Source organism: Euwallacea fornicatus, chromosome 1 (genome assembly GCF_040115645.1).
Source record: "Euwallacea fornicatus isolate EFF26 chromosome 1, ASM4011564v1, whole genome shotgun sequence".
Taxonomy (NCBI): domain Eukaryota; kingdom Metazoa; phylum Arthropoda; class Insecta; order Coleoptera; family Curculionidae; genus Euwallacea; species Euwallacea fornicatus.
Window position 1 is genome coordinate 5,775,030 of NC_089541.1, and position 13,466 is coordinate 5,788,495.

The following is a 13,466-nucleotide window of genomic DNA, read 5'->3' on the forward strand; positions in this document are numbered from 1 at the left end:
ACAATGATTTAAGAATATTATTTTGAACAAAAAAGTTTCTTACTACAAGTGTCGAAAACTTATTTGTTTAAAAATAATTTTAAAGTTAGTACCCAAAGAGCTATAAACTTAAAATCTTAATAAAATTATAAAAAACGTGACAGATGTTGATTGTTTGGTGTGTAACAAAAAAATTTTAAGTTATTCAGCAATAACATTGCCAAAAGCAATTTAAAACGTAATTAATAACTAATAATATAACTTATGCACCAACGCTGCACTGAATGTGACTGAGGAAACGCAGTTTATTTTTGTTATGATTATTTTTTGCAATTCCTTAATATCCGATAGCTGATAAAACCTGACCTTTTATTAGTACACGAATATATTTCGGCTTATCAACAGCACCTATGTGAAATGTATTCTTTACACGAGTATCATAATATACTTTTCATTTATGGGAAGGCGTTACACAATTCCGAAGAAGCGACAAGCATTTACGCTAATCGTTATCCAGCAAGAAAACTTCCAGCTCGACAAACGAAATTTTTCATCATGTACGAGAAAAATGGTTAAAAGGCTGTTGTAGATGCATGGACTTAAACGGTGGACATTTCGAACATTTAATGTATAATAATAAAAACAATAAATTTGTGTTTTTGATTGTGATGTGAGTGGTGTAAAATATATAACGTAACACGTTATGCTAACTAGAGATGACAATAAGGTAAGTGGCTTATCAAAATAATAAAATAAAAATCACATGTTTAATTTTTAGTCGTAAAACTTATCAAAAAATCCATGTAAAAGTACATATTTAGTTGACGCGGCCATTTAGGGAGGTAACGAAATAAAATAAAACACAACGTGGCGTTGCCAATTCTCAAAAGATGTTTTTATTTTCTGCGGAAATGGTTGTATTTACGACCCCTGTTGTACGGAACTTTTTTGTTCAAAAGGACATTCTTAATCATTGATTAAATTTGTGAAAGTTATTTTCCTAACATCCTGTTGTCATAGTAGGTTTCGCACTCCTAGACTCAATTAACTCACATTAGAATCTTTATTTTTTTTTTAATTGTTTGGACCTTAGGCACTTAAAATATATGATACAATTGCTTATACTACTTAAGAGAGATTCTCCTATTAGTATTTTTGGCTGATAGCTAATGCGGCCAATAATTACCATAGTAAATATGTTTTAAAAATGATAAAGTTGCCTAAACAAATTCCTCAAATATTCGTATTTCCCAACAGCTTAAATTCTTAAGAGTTCAGCATTCCTATCAAGTATTAAAAAATATATATGTATAAAAAATGCAATAAAATGCACGGAAAACATAAATTATAGTACAGCATGGACGGTGCGTTTCCAAATACAATAACTCGTGTGGTCTAGGCAAAATTAACATCAATTTTGAAATTTCATACGTTTGATGCAGAGCTAACACAAAGACCGTTCCTTTTTGTTGAGTTAGGAACATTTTTCAGTAACACACACAATGTTTGGCCATAGGTAGATTCTAATATCAAGTGATATTGTTACAGAAAGTTCCTACATTGGCAAAAGATATTAAATTTCAAAATTTGTATTATTTGTATTAATTTTGCCTAAACCACACCAATTATCCATCAGAGCAATATTAAATCACATCAAACAAATAAAGTTTAACTTCATAAAAAATGGCGCATTACAATATGCAGATCTAACCCATACAAAATACCTTTGACTTCCTAATACTACTAAATATTTTTTTATCATTAATGTGGATGCCATTTTGTCACAATTTAACTTCAAATTCAGGATATCTTACTTTGTTTGAGATTCAGATATGTAATAAAATTTCTTTAAAGAGAAATGTAATCAGCCTTCAAAAATTAAAGACATCATATCAAAACTATTACAAAAGTCTTAAATAATTAAAACTTAATAAAAATACTGAGAACAGACTAATTGTCAATCCAAAATGGCACTGTAAACTTACTCCCCCGCTTCTAAAAAACCCGTAACCAAAATTAAATTGAATAATATGAGAATCGGGATCTAGGTACGGATTCGAGCCATCGTCAAAATACATCGGACATTGATCACCTAAAAAAACAGAATACGTTATATAAGCACTCTTCAAATTCTTACAGTAGAACATAAAACTTACGTTCTCTTTCATACTCTTCCATTTCCAAAGCCACTGTAGCGCCTTCAGTGTAATTCCAAGAATATACTGTTTGATTCAAATCACAATAGGGACCAATAGCTGAACAAAAGATAAACATATAAAAAATCACATTTTCTTATGAATTTACAACTAAACCTTGAGACATTAAAATCCGGTTTAAATCAGCCCTCTGATATACCCAGCAGCGGTACTTCGAAAAAGGGTCCAATTCGTCGTAAGTAATGAGATACGATTTCAGGTTTTCCTTCCAGAATCCAATGCATTTCATTTTATAGTCAGGGTCGCCTAGACACAAAATATTAGTACATATTGCCAATTATCCCAACATTTTTTCTTAAATACTATATATATCTACAGGTCTTCCCCTATGGTCCACTGACAGACAATAATTCTCATCAATAGTCACTTCCTTTTGTTCCTCATCACATACAGAAAAATCAGAAATATTTTCCTTGCAATATGTATTTGGTCGAGGACTCAAAGTTACACCTCCCAAAATTCTGAACAAAAAAGTTAATTTTTCAATACAACTGAAATCAATACTAAATATTACCTTGTTTCAAAAGGCACATCTCCTTTTTGAGTAAAATTAAATTTTCCAGCTACTGGGCATTTAATGGGAACAGGGTTTTTCTTTAAAAATAAATTATAACGCCATTTTGCGTCATTTTGGAATTGCACCCAGGAGCACACGGTACTGAAATCGTCTTTAATAACTGCAGTTTTGCCGATTCTGTATCGAATCAAATTATGGTGTTGAGGCACAAAATCAAAGCAAATGTAATCTTTTTGACTAAAAGAAAATCACTCAGAAATAAGAATTTTGACCTAATAAATATGCTTTACCAGCCATCCACTGTTAATCTAGACATCATAACTCTAGTATCTCTTTGCTCCTTACAGACATAAACTGTTCTCCTATATCGACCTTCGTCAGGGTAATAAGTTTCAATGATATGAGTTTCATTTATGAAAACATCTGCATCTATATTAGCTGTATTGATCCATTCGCCTAATAAGAAAGATATTAAAGTTTCTATTCGAGAGAAAAACATTAATAATTTACCCGAAAAATTCTGTGGCAATCGACAACCCGGTTCCACAATTTCAGCTTTAACTAAAGATTTAAATCTACCTCAATAACCAAAAACAACTCCAAACCACCACATTACCAGGCCTAACGTGCAGCCTCTCAGGACTCTTCTCAACAGTCTTCAGCGTTCCGCATTCAGCCGTAATTGACACACCGAGAAACAAATCATCATCTCTATTTTTCAAGAAACACCTATATTTCTCGTCCTTTCTAGATTCCTTTGTGTTAGCTACTGCAAAATAGTGGTTCTTCCCTACAAACCAATCTCCAAGACAGCTGTATTCTACCACTAAATAAAGACAATTTCAAAACTATATATTGTAAGGAAAATCTGAATTCAGACCTCCATCAAAAGTCCCAGCCATGCCTTCGCACTTCTTGTAAGTTATATTGAATTTCTGGTTAGTGATTGAAAATTGAGAGCCTGCAGTTTGACAGGCTCTAATTTGAGCATCAGGGTTTTTACACTCTCCTATGCAGACACAATAATTAGCACCAAATAAGAAATAATTCGGCGAATTTTAACTAACCAGTAAACTTAAACCTATTTTGATATGCAAAATTCCATACTCCCTCAAGAGAAGACCTGCAATTCATTGGGACATAATTTTCGGAAAACAAAGTAATTAGTTGCTGATGCAAATCTAGAGCTTGACAAACCCTGCTTACAGTGGCTTCATAATGATGTGCTACATTGATACACGGACCTAAATTTTGTATTATTATTTTAATGCATAAAAAAACTCCCTGAGGAGCATATAAACCCACTTTCCATAGTTTCAAGCACATTCACAGTTCTCACCAACATTTTTACGCAAATGTAACAGTTTTCATGTTCTCGGTGAAATACCATTGTATAGTTTACGTGAAAATCATCTCTAATGTCTATGCAAGTGCCTCTATCAGTCATGGTGGTTGCATCCAATTCTGTCAAGGTGTTTCTGTTTTCCCATGAAAACCAAGCCCCTCTGATTATTGCTGGAATTGTGCAGTTTAAGGCCATGGTGTGATTACCTAAAGTAGAGTTTTATGATGAATAGCAAGTTTAAAGGTATTAAATAATAGAATTGTAGTTGGGAGTACAAAAAACATGCATTGGATAACTCTTAGCTAAAAAGAACCTTGTAGTTTTTGTATATATTGGAGAAAATCAATTTCAATGTTTCAAGTTTTGTAATTGAATGTGAGGCTCTTTACAGGAAGATATTTAATTTCATGACTGATAGATCTCACCATGTTACTCAATTTGTTGTATATTTAATTGAATTTAAAAAATAGATAACCACATTATTTGATCATAAAGTTAATTTTACTATTTGGGCGTTTGGTTGCTTTTAGACAAGGGCTATCCAGTTATGGCTATTGGTATTGCTGCCAAAAGATCTGGGAAGCACTTGAGGTCTACTACATATTCAATGGAAATTTTTGCAATAAGCAAGTTTGAGTACAAATTAATAGCAAATACCATAAATAATAATGCAAAGAGAGACCTTTGAAGTTTCTTACTTACGCATTAACAAAACCACAAGAAGCTTTAAAAGATACATTTTTAAATTGTAAGTTTACATGAAGCTATAGAAAATTTTATACTGTTTCCTGTACTGAGTCGAAGTTTGAAAATTCAAGTTTTAAATTTATTATTATTATACAAGAATAAGGCACACCCAAAACGGTTTCCAATTAACTTTATTTATTAACCATAAGAACTTTAGCTTGTGTTTCTATTTTCCCAACTTAAAATCAACGATTTAAAAGTAATAGATATAGCAATACTTTTACAGGTGGTCTCTTTTGGCAACTAAGGTACTAATATGGTTGCAATATAGAGCATATGATGGCACCAGAGCATCGTATGTCTTATATGTTTGCAAATTGCATCGGCGTATGATGCATCTGTAGCCTTAAAAACGTATAATAGTAATACTACAAAGCGACTTTCCCTTTAAATAGTATGAATAATTTTTTTGAAATCCTACAATAGATTACTAAATCTACTTCTCCGACATCGTTGTATCTAATCACAACATAACCTAAACTTTTTGAAAATTGTCGAATGTCGGAATGTACTGTCATTAGTGACGAAACCATAGACGCGCGGATTCAGAAGAACGTCTATGGACCTAACCAAACTATTTAGCGAATTATACAAAACCCTGATAGGTACTAATCTCAACGTTGGGGAGTAAAAACACTTTTTTTTATAAATCAGGTCACCGATTGAACTTTTCGACTTTAAAATCGCCAAATATTCTCTTTCTCACTCTCGCATATTCTTATAGAATTTAGCCCTGATGGTTCAATTAATTCAATAGTAATTTAAATAATTTTCTTGGAGTGACGTCATTACGTATGCGCTTTTTGAAGAGCTAACGACGATTAGAATGCGCATTTTAAATAATAATTTTATTGTTAAAGATTAGGTATAAATCAAGGTGTAATAATCTTAACCAATGGCTAAAAGTATTTTAAACCAATGCAAAACGTGACTTTAAATTCTTAGTCCAACTTGAAGGTCGAAAAGATACTAAATATATTGTAAGTAAATTGTACAATTATTTAATACAAGTAATTATTTTATAATAAATTATCTATGTACTAAATCATCAAAAAAAAACTCCCCGTATATATACAAACTTAGATATGTATCTGAATCAGTTTACCCAAACGTGATTTTTCGAAAAAAAATCTTCTACCTTAGTTTAGTATTAAAATATGTACCGAGATACGGAAGAGTATACACCATTTTAGCAGTGTGAATATTTAATTTTGCATAAAATATGTAACACCTGAGCGATTAGCATTTTTTGAGGGGTATGATAGTGGGTTTATCGCGGTTAATGAATTTAGTATAAAAGTTTATACAAGGTTCCATTAAAATCATTGATAACACGCTGGTTGGGAAATCACCTTTATATTTTAAAGTGTCGAATAGTGGTGATGGTGAGAATGAAAACTGTAGTTTTGAGCGTAATCTTAGGTAAAAGTTAATTTTGTTTTCCAAATAAACAAATTTTTAATTTTTTTTAGTACTGCAGGAACAGTTATTGTAACAGCCCAACCAAAAGCTGATACATATTCAAGAGGCGAACTCCAAGAATTATATCCTGGATTTGGGACGGATTTTATATTCTTTCCAGATGATGAAAATAATCCGATCATTGGTTATTTCAAATCTAACAACGTCACCAGGATATTTCCCTTACTAGATCAGGCCCACCTCGAAAGGGATGTTAAATTTGAGTTTTTCTCTCGGTAAATCTTTCCATCCACAGAACTTTTAAACACTCTGTCTGCACGAACTTTTATAGAGACTTTCCGGACGGAGTGTATATAGACTCAAAACCAACCCTCTCTAAATACGTAAATATCTCCAAACCTACAAAAATCATTACTCATGGATGGATGTCTGGTGGGCGTAAAGACTCGTGTGTTTTAATTAGAAATGGGTTTTTGCACAGGTACCAAATAATTAAACCAAAAGAATGCATTATTCATAAATTGCTGCAGATATGATGCCAACATCTTGGTCATGGACTGGAGCGCAATTTCTGGTAACCCTTTTTATCCATTACCTATGACTTCAACCCCTCAAGTTGGACAGTATTATGGCAGCTATCTTAACTACCTTGTAGACAAAGTAGGGGTGAAACCTGAAGATTTACATTTGGTTGGTCATAGTTTAGGTGCTCACGTATCAGGCTTTGCTGGAAGAGAAGTAAAAAAGGGAAAAGTTGCAAGAATAACTGGTATTAAAAATTATTTCAATATCAAAAATTATCAACAAGAGCCGATTTTAGGGCTCGACCCAGCTTTACCAGGCTTCGACGTTGGGTTGCTTCCTTCAGGAACACTTAACAGCAACGATGCTAGTTTTGTGGATATAATCCATACGTGTGCTGGTTATTTGGGATTTAAATCCCCTCTAGGTCATGCCGATTTCTACCCTAACGGAGGTGGTCCTCCTCAGCCTGGGTGTTCAATTTTACAGGTCAAAATGATTTTCCGCACTAGGCAAACAATTCATAACGGTAACTTATATAGTTCATAGAAGCTTGCAGTCATGGAATATCCTGGAAAATCTTCGCCAGTTCTCTAATTAATGAAGATTTATATATGGCTACAAAGTGCGCCACACTTAATGACATTGAGAAGTTAGGAGTTTGTGCTGGAGACCCTACCCCATTAGGAGATCCCACTCCTACTACTGCTAAAGGCATCTATTACAGTCGAGTATTGGCGGAAAATTTAATCGTCAATGCAGAGGATAAGAATAAAATATGATTTGTGTATTGAAAATTGTTTATTTTTTCATCAGCCCCCATCCAAATCAAAATCATTCCCCAAAAGCTGTGCTTGTACTCTAGGATCATTAGGAAATTTTTCCTTGAGAACTTCTTTAAACAAATCATCCTCGTCATAGATATAGAGTTTGGGCTTTTCTGGTATGGGAAAGGCCAGTTTAAAGGCATCAGGAGGTATTTCGGGAATGGTTTTCACTGGCTTTAGTAACTTGGAACTCACATTGTAAGGCCCAATTGCAAATGGAGTAGCGGAAGCAGTTATGACCTAAGAAACATTAGCGGCTTTAAGGTCAAAGTTAATATGCAATTAACTTTAACATTAGTTTCCCTAGAAAGCCTAAGATACACTTACCATGTAAGTTCCGAACACATATCTGCTTACTCTTTCTCCTAATGGAATCTGCACTTCGTTAGGGGGGCAGCCCCCTAAAAGGTACTGCACAAAACTTTCACATTTCCATCCCCAAAACCCCACACGGGAATTGATGGATTCCGCATAATATAATGGGGCTCTGTGATGATTGCAAGAGAAAAAGTCTGAAAAATTCCCTTACTTAAATAAAGGATGACCATTAATAAAAAATAAGTACATGTTGAAAGGTAACAGGAATCTCTTGGATAAATCTATCTAATATCTTGTTACCAATCAGATATTCGGTGATAAATAGCAAATGGCTTAATCATCACCCTAGTTTTATACATTTTTTTTAAATTTTAAAGCAGCATTAAATAGGACAAAAATACTATTTTTTGAAGTTTATTTATTTTTTTAAATTTTGCTTTTGAATAAAAAAAAGGTTAAAAGCGGGGACAATTTAAATCTGTATTCTATTTTGTCGTCTAATACGAGATTTCTTTAATGACCTCCCTTGATAATATAATAAGAGAAAACAATTTAGTTACTGTCAGTCTCCCAGCATCCGGGTTGGATGGAGCCTCCATTAAAGTAAAAATCCACATGTCCGCTTTCCTCAGCTTTCCCCTGCATGAAAGCACTAGTGTGGTAAACATCCACAAACTCTGCGTCTGTTTTATCCAGCTTATCGTCATTACCAGCTTTGATATATCCAGGCAGGGCCGGATCCAAGCCTGTAATCCTTGGCAGCCTGTAAGGGCGTAAGGCTAGGGAGAGGTAGTTTGTAATATGGGCGCCTATAATGAGAATAAAAATCAATATATATATATATATATATATATATATATATATGTCTATTTCTTCTAGAGGCCGTGAATACCGACGTTTCCATCTATGTTATATTCTTCCTTATATATAAAAAAAATGCAAATAATGCTGAATAAATCCTAAAGGTGTTTTTTACTCTGAAGATGACATATTATAAGATCAGTATTATATTTGATAGTCTGAAGTCGAAATATCGACATATCGAGAACTCTGATTCCGTTTCGTTCATCTTAAATCCAATATTTTGTCATTAAATGACCGCAGCCGGACGTGACAAAAATTCGTATCTCTTACAAATGAAATGTGTTTTACCTAAACTAAATCCGATGATATGTATATCCGTAGCACCCATATCTTTAATTCGTTCAACGAGTTGAGCAGTGCATACCCCCACATGGCGGGCATTCCAGACGGCTCCCGGATAACATGGCGATTGATTCAAAGGACTCCAGTCCACGAAAAACACGTTGCAATCATTAGTTTTCAGATATTCTATAAAATCCAAGGTTTGAAATTTTAGTAACTAGAAGTTATTAAAGATTGCACCTTTTCTAAGGGCCGCAAGAGCAGTCAGGAACATATTAGAATTGTATCCATGAACAATCACTTTGGTAGGCCTGCTAGCATTAAAAGTGGTCCGGTCCAAATTGGTGCCTCTCACGTGAGTAGCAGCAAAGATTTGCTCGGGATTCTCTGGGTGGGTCATGGTATACATCCAGAAGGTTACGTCTGGATCTGGACATTGCCTGAGAGGATGTTTCAAATTAGACCAAAAATGTATTTTCAAAAAAAGTTTTCTATAGTTTCAAATGTCGAACAATGAACTAAAATTTAGTGCAATCTGACAACACGGTAGTATTCCGCAACGGTAATTGATTTGCAATTCCGAAACAATAGAACAACGCGCTGTTGCCACTTTTTAAAAGTCACGTGAAATTTTAGGAACATTTTGGGTACTTCAGGGGAGAGTTACTTACGGATTTATTACAATTCGGCATGCTCCGAACGATATGGTTCGTTGGAGTCTGTTGGGAATTTGGTGTTGGTATACAATAGGACCCGGGGGAGCTTGAGAGTACACATCTGGAATAGAAGAAGGCATAGTACAATGGTACATGCCAGGAAGGATGGTATCATGGTGCCCCAAGACCGATTTTTATTTTCAACACAATATCAACTCAAGTCAAGTTTCATATTAAATTAGTGAATGCGAATCTATGATATGTACATAGTTACTACATTATTCATGTATACTTTTTCGAATTTGCGGACACGAAACAAGCCTTGAACTAAAATTGACACGAAAACGACATAGAACACATTTCTTCTGGGGCAATTATCTAATACAAAATAAGATAGGTACTATCTATAACTAGGTACCGGTATTTTGAGATTAGCTTCTTTCTCTATAAAAGTTTGCTTCACCGGTTAATTACTTTTAAATTTTATGTCGTTAACCTCGATACTCAACAATGTATTACCTATATTGTGAACGGGATTATTATTTCATATTAATAATAATAGCTCAACGTATTACAACCAGGTTGCAGTTAATTAAATATCAGACCTACGTCAGTGAAATGATATCTAGGAAAATGTCGAAATAGTTTTATGCAATCATAATGTTTTTGTTTAATAAGCGTAATAACCTTCCTTGGAATTTTTCGCTATTATTTGCGTTCTAATTAATGAAAGTGTGAAGTGTCGGTAATGAGTTTCCAATGAGTATTTTGGGTACTTCTACGGCGATGAGTTTATTGTCAATCTTACTCGTTTCATTGGTAAGTTAAATTGTCATTAAGCTTTACAGCTTAAATTTCTCTGAAGATGATAGTTTTTCATCCTAAGCTGACCTGAAATTTTTACTTTCCATATTGCCTACGCCTGTTTTTTTTTCAAACATGCCCCCGTGTTATGTGTGTACCTATCCTATATACACGCAATACTTGTTGAAGTAAATAAGTAGAAACGTCTTGAAAGGAAATTTGTATATTAAGAAATATAAGGTAAGATTTCGAATTTTGAAAGAAATCGTGAAAACTTGCACCGTTTCGATGACTTTTGATAAAACTCCTAAAAGAATAATCCCCAAAAATGAACCTTTTAGCTTGGTACTCAATAGTTTAACTTTTAGAAACCACCACTTTAAGACGTTAAATTTTTCAATAAATTTAAGTAGAGGAAAACTTTGAAATTTTATAGGAATAATTTGGTAACCAAAAACCTCATATATAAACTCGGGAGAATGGTTAAATGAATAGCTTCGCAATAGTCCACGCACACAAATTCCAAAATTCCTATTTGAGAAACTGAATTTCTTAAGATGAATATATTTCAAAGAAGCGAAATAATTTTGGAAGATTGCTAATAAACTAAAAAGATTACCAATATTTTGAATGAATTTTTGTTCTGAACATTTTTAAGAAAATAGTAAGAGTAAAAAACTATCCATGCTGGACTGCAAAACTAACTGGACGCTTAAATCTTTCCAGAAAACAAGTCTTAAGAAAAAAATTACAATGTAACTAGTTGAAAGTTTAAGTTAATTAAATATTGGGAAGTTAAAATTTTTTGCACAGTAAGAAAAAATGAAAAGAGAAAAAAAACATCATGACAAAAAAGAAAGATGACAATCTGCTACCAAAAAAGACATGTTTTCACGTAAAAACTTTCTAACTGAAAAACAACACTTTTAGTAACGTGTTTTGTCTCCGTAAGCGCTAATCAAGACGTACATGCAATTGGGCATATTACGGATTAACGCGGTAAATTCTTCGTAAGAAATTGGCCCCTATTCGTTATAAAGTACCTGTTCTAAGCGATTTATGGATTGAAACTGAGCATGATTACGACGAATACGTTGGTCCAGAATATCCAGAACATGTTCTATCAGGTTTAAGTCTGGACTCCTCAGAAGCCACGGTAATAAAGGAATACCAACTTTATCCAAATATGCTTGAATTGTCTTTGCAATGTGTGAACGAGCATTGTCATGCATTAAATAAACATTTTCATCAACATATGGCGCAAATGACACTACACGTGCGTCCAAACATTGTTGAATTTATCGTTCGGTATTTAAATTACCACCACGAACTGCGACAAGTTCTGTATATACCTTTAGGGAAATACCTGCCCACATCATAACGCCACCACCACTAAATTGAATTCTAAGGAAAAAAAACATTCTACAAAACTTTCATCAACTCTTCTCCAAATTTTCATCTGCCCGTCAAATCAGTATCTGTTGAATTTGGATTCATCGATGAAGAGTATTGCACCCCATTCGTTAACATCCCAATGAATCTATATCAGTCATCTACCGTCAGTGGAGATCTCGTGGAAGAGCTAGAATTTATTCTAGATTCATTTAAGCGTCTACGAACCGTATCAATGGAAACGATATTTCTATGACCGCGACTCTTTTACAACTGCATTCTAATGAAACGATCTTCAATTAAACTTGTGGTTCTTTGTCCACCTTGTCTTGGATTTCTGGTGAATTGTTCAAGTTTCCCGGAAACGTTGTAACGCATCTAATATAATAGTTCGAGGAACTCATAAGGCATTTAGATATGTAACGAATACTGCGTCCATCACCTTTCAAGGCAACAGCTTGCGCTCCTTGTTCAACTGTTATAATTTTTTTGTTAATAATAAGAAACTGAAAATTATATTTTCATTACTAGCAATCTTGTCGAAACTGAAAATGGCACAAGAACTTGGAGTAATGTCACTTAATTTGAGACACTCATTTGTCCCTGATACTCAGCAAAATGCAATACTCGAGTTGTTCTGGACTAAACAAGCAAAAGTAACCTGAACAAGTTGAAATAAGAAGAAACGTTGTGGATATAAATTGTGAAAAAGATTTAAGAAAAGTTTCAATTTTTTTTAATTGCCAAAAATTTGTAAAAATTTAAGAGCGCGGTAAATTTTGCACTCCAATATATTTTCAACTTATTTTGCAAGTTTTACGATGCGGAAGTTCTTGCGCATTATGAACTAATTCAGATAGAATGTACAAAGACATGGTATCTGTTTCATACATTTCTTAATAAAAAAACCGCATTAAAATTGCTATTTTACTGGACAAACTAATTCATCGAATTCGGAATTTAAAATGTATTTCGTTATGCAATCTAGTTCTGCCAAATTTCATACCACTCGCAAAGCACAACTCGCTACTGCAGAATCGTCTAGTTTTTCATTTTATATAGAAAATATTTTTACAAACAAAATACAAACACTTACATTCCATGAGGGCACCTAAGAAAGCTAAAACAAAAAATTGTCCTTCCATTTCACACATACGTAAACCACCCACATTATCTTCACCTCAACCTGATCCAACACAACTTTTTCCATCCATAAGTGTCTTGCATGACTTTTCCTATACTGAATCACTAAAATGGCCACTAAATAAGTAACTTATACGACTACCGTCAATTTTTAATTATTCCGGTCACACTAACAAACTGCACTTCTTAAATTTGTATGCTAAAATGTCCTTCTGTGTAGAATTGGGCCCGACAGTTATTTATGATATCATCGCGTAGACGCATCCTAGATATTTTTTTTGCACTTGAACTTGACCGAAAGTACCCACGGAAAGGATCCTAATCAGCACCACAGTACGACTACAATAGCAATAGATCAGAAATTAAATTTTCGGTGATTTGGTAGCCATCTAGTGGAACCGCTCCATTTGCTTTCAAAGAAGTTTGCGGTTT

General features: G+C 33.7%; 3 protein-coding genes across 6 annotated transcripts; 1 reads left to right on the forward strand and 2 right to left on the reverse strand.

Moving 5' to 3' along the window:
• Positions 1-344: 344 nt before the first annotated feature.
• Positions 345-7,545, forward strand: LOC136341255 (phospholipase A1-like). Of its 3 annotated transcripts, XM_066286051.1 has the most exons (6): positions 5,800-6,226; positions 6,285-6,501; positions 6,558-6,707; positions 6,757-6,995; positions 7,047-7,237; positions 7,291-7,545. In XM_066286051.1, the coding sequence occupies exons 1-6, from the start codon at positions 6,187-6,189 to the stop codon at positions 7,528-7,530; spliced, it is 1,077 nt and encodes a 358-aa protein (XP_066142148.1). In that variant the 5' UTR covers positions 5,800-6,186; the 3' UTR covers positions 7,531-7,545. The 3 variants fall into 3 exon arrangements, with proteins under 3 accessions (XP_066142143.1, XP_066142134.1, XP_066142148.1); XM_066286046.1 differs by lacking the exon at positions 5,800-6,226 and adding an exon at positions 345-706 and having other exon boundaries at positions 6,277-6,501; positions 6,757-7,237; XM_066286037.1 differs by having other exon boundaries at positions 5,789-6,226; positions 6,757-7,237.
• udt (protein undicht) lies at positions 850-5,134 on the reverse strand. Its single transcript, XM_066286007.1, has 12 exons — positions 4,760-5,134; positions 4,018-4,263; positions 3,780-3,956; positions 3,593-3,721; positions 3,329-3,538; positions 3,223-3,273; positions 3,003-3,168; positions 2,710-2,949; positions 2,499-2,656; positions 2,292-2,441; positions 2,136-2,234; positions 850-2,071 (listed from the first exon to the last, which is right to left on the reverse strand). Exons 1-12 carry the CDS (start codon positions 4,794-4,796, stop codon positions 1,881-1,883), a joined length of 1,854 nt encoding a protein of 617 aa, XP_066142104.1. The 5' UTR covers positions 4,797-5,134; the 3' UTR covers positions 850-1,880.
• Positions 7,546-7,560: 15 nt separating the features above from the next.
• Positions 7,561-13,448, reverse strand: LOC136341245 (pancreatic triacylglycerol lipase-like). 2 transcript variants are annotated; one of them, XM_066286017.1, is made up of 7 exons: positions 12,988-13,446; positions 9,711-9,816; positions 9,280-9,479; positions 9,046-9,225; positions 8,454-8,702; positions 7,903-8,087; positions 7,561-7,815 (listed from the first exon to the last, which is right to left on the reverse strand). In XM_066286017.1, exons 1-7 carry the CDS (start codon positions 13,043-13,045, stop codon positions 7,561-7,563), a joined length of 1,233 nt encoding a protein of 410 aa, XP_066142114.1. In that variant the 5' UTR covers positions 13,046-13,446. The 2 variants fall into 2 exon arrangements, with proteins under 2 accessions (XP_066142114.1, XP_066142124.1); XM_066286027.1 differs by lacking the exon at positions 9,711-9,816 and having other exon boundaries at positions 12,988-13,448.
• Positions 13,449-13,466: the final 18 nt, after the last annotated feature.

Bases quoted from the DNA above. Each gene is read 5' to 3' on its own strand.
- udt (XM_066286007.1), bottom strand. From the start codon at position 4,796: ATGTATCTTTTAAAGCTTCTTGTGGTTTTGTTAATGC. The intron at 3,957-4,017 runs GTGGGTTTATAT...TACAAAATTTAG, and splicing joins TGTGCTTGAAACTATGGAAA to GTCCGTGTATCAATGTAGCA. The intron at 3,274-3,328 runs GTAATGTGGTGG...TTAAATCTTTAG, and splicing joins GAGGCTGCACGTTAGGCCTG to TTAAAGCTGAAATTGTGGAA.
- LOC136341255 (XM_066286037.1), top strand. From the start codon at position 6,187: ATGGTGAGAATGAAAACTGTAGTTTTGAGCGTAATCTTAG. The intron at 6,227-6,284 runs GTAAAAGTTAAT...TTAGTACTGCAG, and splicing joins AGTTTTGAGCGTAATCTTAG to GAACAGTTATTGTAACAGCC. The intron at 6,708-6,756 runs GTACCAAATAAT...AAATTGCTGCAG, and splicing joins AGAAATGGGTTTTTGCACAG to ATATGATGCCAACATCTTGG.
- LOC136341245 (XM_066286017.1), bottom strand. From the start codon at position 13,045: ATGTGTGAAATGGAAGGACAATTTTTTGTTTTAGCTTTCTTAGGTGCC. The intron at 9,480-9,710 runs GTAAGTAACTCT...ACATCCTCTCAG, and splicing joins TGCCGAATTGTAATAAATCC to GCAATGTCCAGATCCAGACG. The intron at 8,088-8,453 runs GTAACTAAATTG...GGAATTTTTCAG, and splicing joins CGGATGCTGGGAGACTGACA to ACTTTTTCTCTTGCAATCAT.